We start from the raw sequence: 5,502 nt of genomic DNA on the forward strand, positions 1-5,502 counted from the left end.
ACAGGGACGTTTTTCTTATTTAAGCCTAGATTCAATTGAATTTCGGACTCTAGTTCCTGCTATTTGCATCACCGCCTGAGATACCTCACATAGATTTTGAATTCCACGACTCAAACTGGCAAATGAAGGGGCAGCAGGGAGAGATTCAATAGTGCACTCAATCCCATCACCGTAAAAAAGCAAGGCTGTGCAAGTTCCGGTTCTACCTGCAAATGTAGCCCGAGGCAAGAAGCCAACAAGCTGCATCTTTAGCTTCCTCATTATTTCATAGAATGATCATCCTGCTTCTTGCACTACGTCCTTTTTTAAAATTAGTTTTTAACATATCTGCATTGGCAAGGTACTCTTAAAGCAACAAATTCTTTTATATACCTAATGTACACAACTGTGTACACTAACCAACCACTAAATGTATCAGCAACTAAATTGTACAAAAATCTATCAAAACAATTGATACAACCTTGCTTGAAAAAAATAAATTCTACATGCACAGTACAAATATCAACATAATCATAACTTGTATACCAGATTTATTGATATTCTTTCTCAGAAATAAACAGCAAGAATTTATGCAAGCTATTAGCTCTATGAATATACAACAGCCAAAATGCCAAGGCTGCCAAGAAGGATGTTGAAAGGAAGTGAGAATATATAATGAATAAGGAGGAACCTCTACAAAACATGCCTACAGAATGCTACATATTGTCACAGCATCTCTTCAATAGATAACATTTTTGGGAACAACCAACCCTTTTTTTGCAATTTCAAAATTTTTAGGAACTCAACATTAACAATACAACATTTTTTGACATTATAAAGAAAACAACACCAACATATATTTTAATTGTTGCTTTCTAGAACCAGAGTCCAGAATCACCTATTGAAATTTCCGTGTTAAGCGGGAACTCTAAAACTTCACTATTGCAGGAACAATAAATATTACAAAAATTTGGCTTTCCAATCACCTAATAAAATACAACAATTTGATCCTGATAAGGAGTTCAGTTGAAAAAGAATAACAAACTAGGAATGCACCCATTTTAAAACCTCTGATAATACAACCTACCATACCTGTGTTACCGATTGAGTGTTGAAACTTATAATCTAGGTTATTAACTATTGAAAAAACCAGGTCCAGCTCGAGAAAGAAGCTCCTCACCCGCATCCTTACCCATCTTCATCATATCATCATAAGCATAAGGACCGATTCTGGAAGTTTCAAGCACTGCACAAACGGAGTTTTGGGCAAGCTTAAGATTGATAACTTTTAATGAGTCACAAATTAAACAAATTTACTGCAAAGATGTTCATACCACGGGTTCCATCGGGGGAAGCAACTAATCCTCTAAACAAGCAATTTCCATCCTTGTCTCTGCTAGCATACCCCGCAATAGGCGTTCGGCAAGAACCATCCAAAGTCGTAAGGAAGGCTCTTTCACAGGAAATTGCTAATCTTGTTTCTTCATGATTCAGTGAAGCAAGATATTCTGCCTGCAGAAATCAGACGACCAAATATGGTAAAACTAAACTGCGCAAGTATATCAAGTACAAAATCCTTTGCTCCTTGAATTGAAATATTTCAGATGCAATAGCTCCTCGTCAATATAAATTCTCAGATATTGGGGAAAGGGGGTCATTGCATGGTTCGAATAAATTTTATATCAAAATGAGTTGTATATCTACCTATACTTCTAACTTTTGATTGACAACAGCCAATAGCTCACAATATAGTCAAACATTATACAACCAAAATTTAAACACAAAAAGTGTTTTCAACAAGTCAGACAATAGGCAAGTTCATAAAATATAGTTAAACACTCACCATTTTATCATCATTACTCCTACAGGCTATTCCAATTGCACCTTGGGCAACAGCTGGAAGCATATCATCAATTGACAGTGTTGAAGTAACATTTTCTGTCATATTTAATCGTTTCAGTCCAGCTAGAGCCAATAAGGTAGCTTTGACAACCCCCTCACTTAGTTTTCTAAGCCTTGTTTGCACATTTCCACGGAAATTATCTTGCACCTGAGATTATAATTATAGGTTGAGTAAAAATCAATAAGAATCCGTCGGTTTTCCATAAAGCTAAATGACAGAAATAAAGCAATGAAAGAACAATTAAATGACATTAGACAAAGAAAAAATGTACAAGAAAAATAAAGAAAGAAGGCATGGGAAATTGCTACAGACAATAGCTATATAAAACACAGGTAGTGCCCAGTATCCTCGAGTATGATTCTCAGGCATGACATTGCCTATTACTCTACACTCAACCATTATCCATGTTGTTAATGGTGACAAGACAATTATACAAACTAATGTTTGTTTATTAACTCAAACATCCATTATGAATGCATTAAATGCTTTGATCAGAACTGAACCAGCCCAATAAAAAATGATTATGGTTTGATGTAAAAACCAATATGGAAGACACTAAACAATGGAAAAATCAAGAATACACGAGCTTACACTTAGAGATGGATATCTGTGGAGGATTTGTGATTTTCGTCTAAGTGATGCGGTACCAATAACACTTCCAACTGGTAGATCAGCTAGTGAAGCTGCACTCAATGATATAAACGCATCTCTGACATCCTCTCGTGGAAGGTTGCATGGCAAAATTGTTTTCTCGGGCAAATAAGTAGGAACATCTTTCATTGAGTGAACTGCAATGTCAATGTCCCCATTTATGAGTGCTTCATCTATTTCTTTAGTAAACAAGCCCTTCCCACCTATGTCTGCAAGCGGTTGCGACAGTATTTTATCACCGGTTGTTTTTATTATTACAATCTGAATAGCCCCTTCTTCGGCTAACTCTGTATGCGATGCTATGAGTTTGTCTCTAGTCTCGTGTGCCTGAGCCAAAGCTAGTGGACTGCTCTAAATGTAAACATAGGAATTTGTTAAACCAACAATGAAAGCATTCATAATCATTTAACTAATAGCATAGGCTAAATAAAAACAAAAAATAAAAAAATCCATAACAAAAGAAACCAAATATGGGATTGATTTTCTTTTAAACATTCAATTGTATCTAAAAAATCACTTATATCTACCAAGATGATTGCAAGCATTTAATTCATTATTTCAATTATCCCTTTCTAAAATTATCTTCTAAGCAAGTGTATTGAGATCTGTTGAGATTCTATACATGCATTAAACAAAAAACTGTAAAACAAAATACTGATATATGGCAAAATCCTTGAATGACGAAACATCAAACATGTGTCTTGCATAAAACAAAACCCCTTTTCTTTTGACAATAACAATCACCAAATGTCAACAACACACTATCCACCAAGTCAACATGTGAAACAACTTTATCAAACACAATTTAACCTAACATATAGCACCAACCCATTAAAATAAATGCCAAAAAAAAAATGCAAATTTGAGCTAAAGTTGGTCAATTTAAGCTAAAATAACAAGAACCCAGAAGCAGAAAAGAATGAAATGCAAAATTAAGCTTAAAGTTGAACACTTTAAGCCAATATAAAAAGAACCCAGAAGCATAAAAAAAGTCAAATGCAAAATTAAGCTTAAAGTTGAACACTTTAAGCGAAAATAAAAAGAACCCAGAAGCAAAAAAGAGTGAATTACCTTCCTCTAGTACCAATTCTAATAATCGCAGTTTTGGTTTGTTGCGTCTGTTGCTCAACAGCAACGGAAGCTCTGATACGACATTTGGAAAAAGGTGGGATTTTGAAAGACGCGAAGGGACAAGAAGAACTGAGAAGGAAAGGGGAAGGATTGGAAGGTGTAGAAGGAAGAGAGAATGCAGAAGAGGAAGAAAGGGTCATCTCCATTTGAGTGTGAAATAGTTCACAGTTGAAGAAGTGAATTGATTTATGAGTATTGATGAATGAAATATGAATTGTGATATGATATGATCTCAAAGATAGATAGAGCTGTATTTTTTTGTTTTGACAAGATCTCTAAGATAGAGCTTGTGGGACCTACCTTACCCAATTACATTGCCAATTGCAATCTTATTATATGTCTCAAAATTATGATAACTAGGCTGGAAATTTTGATTTTAACAACTCTTGAATCACACAAGTATATACTAGATTCTGTCTTTTAGAACTAGTTAATGCAGTACGGTAAAAAAAAAATAAAAAAAATACATGTAAATGGAAGTTGAAAAAAAAAATAAACAGGTTTTGAATTATATAATTTTGAAACATGCAATATATAATTTCAAGAGGGATATGTTCTTGATGGGACCCCATCTCGGACCCTGCGTATGCGGGAGCTTTAGTGCACTGGGTTGTCCTTTTTTATATGTTCTTGGAACAAAGCAAACCGTTAAGGGGTGTAAGTGGTTCGGACAAAACCAATGAAACCGAAAATTCAAACCGAACCAAACCGAAAAAGTATCCGACCTTGTTTGGCTCGGTTTAAAACCAAACCAAACCAACATAAACCGATCTAGTTTGGTTCGGTTCTCGGTTTTTAATTTTGAGATCCAATGAACCGATAAACCGAACTGATGATAACCTCACTCCCCATTTTAGTGATATTATCCTCCTCACACACACACTTATGATTAAGCTCAAAATTAAAGCCCAACGTAAAATACTCCTTAATTCATCACTTTTTCTCATCATCTCATCTCATCACTTACGGTCTATTTTGTTTCTACTAAAAAAACACTAGCCGTTAGTCACACCTAACCCATCGTTCCTCATCGCCGTTAGGATCGTCAATCTCTTGTTAGTTTTTTCATGTTAGTTATACAAAGTAGTTTGAAAAACAGAGAATGTGGAAAACAAAGTTCTATGAAATATTTGAGTATGTTGAATGCCTGAAATACAAATTTGTGAAAATATGATTTTTTATTTTTTTTTAATTGTATTTTCAAACAAACCGATCAACCAAACCAAACCAAACCAACTAGTTTGGTTCGATTTCTTTTTTTTAAAAACAGTAAAAACTGAACCGAACCGATGAAGATTTCATTTGTTCGGACATTTTTTGAGCAAAAATCAATCCAAACCTAACCGTTACACCCCTAGCTTATGTGGTTCCATTTTTCTATTTTATTATCTTTTATTTTTACTTTTCTTAAAAAAAATCTTTTGTTTTTACCTGGTTTGGTTTACGTCCCCTGACTTAAATATTTTTTTATAAATAAATTTTTAGCATATTAAAAAAAATATAGTGTTGAGGTTTGGGGATAAATGTTGTATCATCGGTGAATGAGGTGTGTCACGGATGGACACCCTGTTATCCTTTTTATTTGATTTGTATATTATGTTTGATGTATAAAGATTTGTATATTATGTTTGATGTTTGAAATATGTTGTATGGTATGGATATATTGTTCATAATATTTTGTATGCTTTGGATATCAGTTTTACGCATTTTTTTTTTTGGTTAAGTAGTTTAGCGGTTAGAGAAATTCACCATAAAGATGAATATCAGTTTTACGCATTTTTTTTTTGGTTAAGTAGTTTAGCGGTTAGAGAAATTCATGTTTGATGTATAAAGATTTG

At 34.0% G+C, this 5,502-nt stretch overlaps 1 protein-coding gene across 1 annotated transcript; it reads right to left on the minus strand.

Annotated features, from left to right (window-relative positions):
• Window positions 1-894: 894 nt before the first annotated feature.
• On the minus strand, window positions 895-3,898 carry HEMC (hydroxymethylbilane synthase). Its single transcript, XM_085703012.1, has 5 exons — window positions 3,605-3,898; window positions 2,474-2,879; window positions 1,823-2,029; window positions 1,314-1,491; window positions 895-1,225 (listed from the first exon to the last, which is right to left on the minus strand). Exons 1-5 carry the CDS (start codon window positions 3,808-3,810, stop codon window positions 1,113-1,115), a joined length of 1,110 nt encoding a protein of 369 aa, XP_085559138.1. The 5' UTR covers window positions 3,811-3,898; the 3' UTR covers window positions 895-1,112.
• Between the last annotated feature and the right edge of the window lie 1,604 nt (window positions 3,899-5,502).

Source organism: Medicago sativa, chromosome 4 (assembly GCF_051527215.1).
Source record: "Medicago sativa cultivar Bolivia chromosome 4, Bolivia_mono, whole genome shotgun sequence".
NCBI classification, from domain to species: Eukaryota; Viridiplantae; Streptophyta; class Magnoliopsida; order Fabales; family Fabaceae; genus Medicago; species Medicago sativa.

Coding starts and splice junctions, on each gene's coding strand:
- HEMC (XM_085703012.1), bottom strand. CDS start 3,810: ATGGAGATGACCCTTTCTTCCTCTTCTGCATTCTCTCTTCCTTCTACA. Junction 2,030..2,473: donor ACAGATATCCATCTCTAAGT/GTAAGCTCGTGT, acceptor TTATAATCTCAG/GTGCAAGATAATTTCCGTGG. Junction 1,226..1,313: donor TTCCCCCGATGGAACCCGTG/GTATGAACATCT, acceptor CCGTTTGTGCAG/TGCTTGAAACTTCCAGAATC.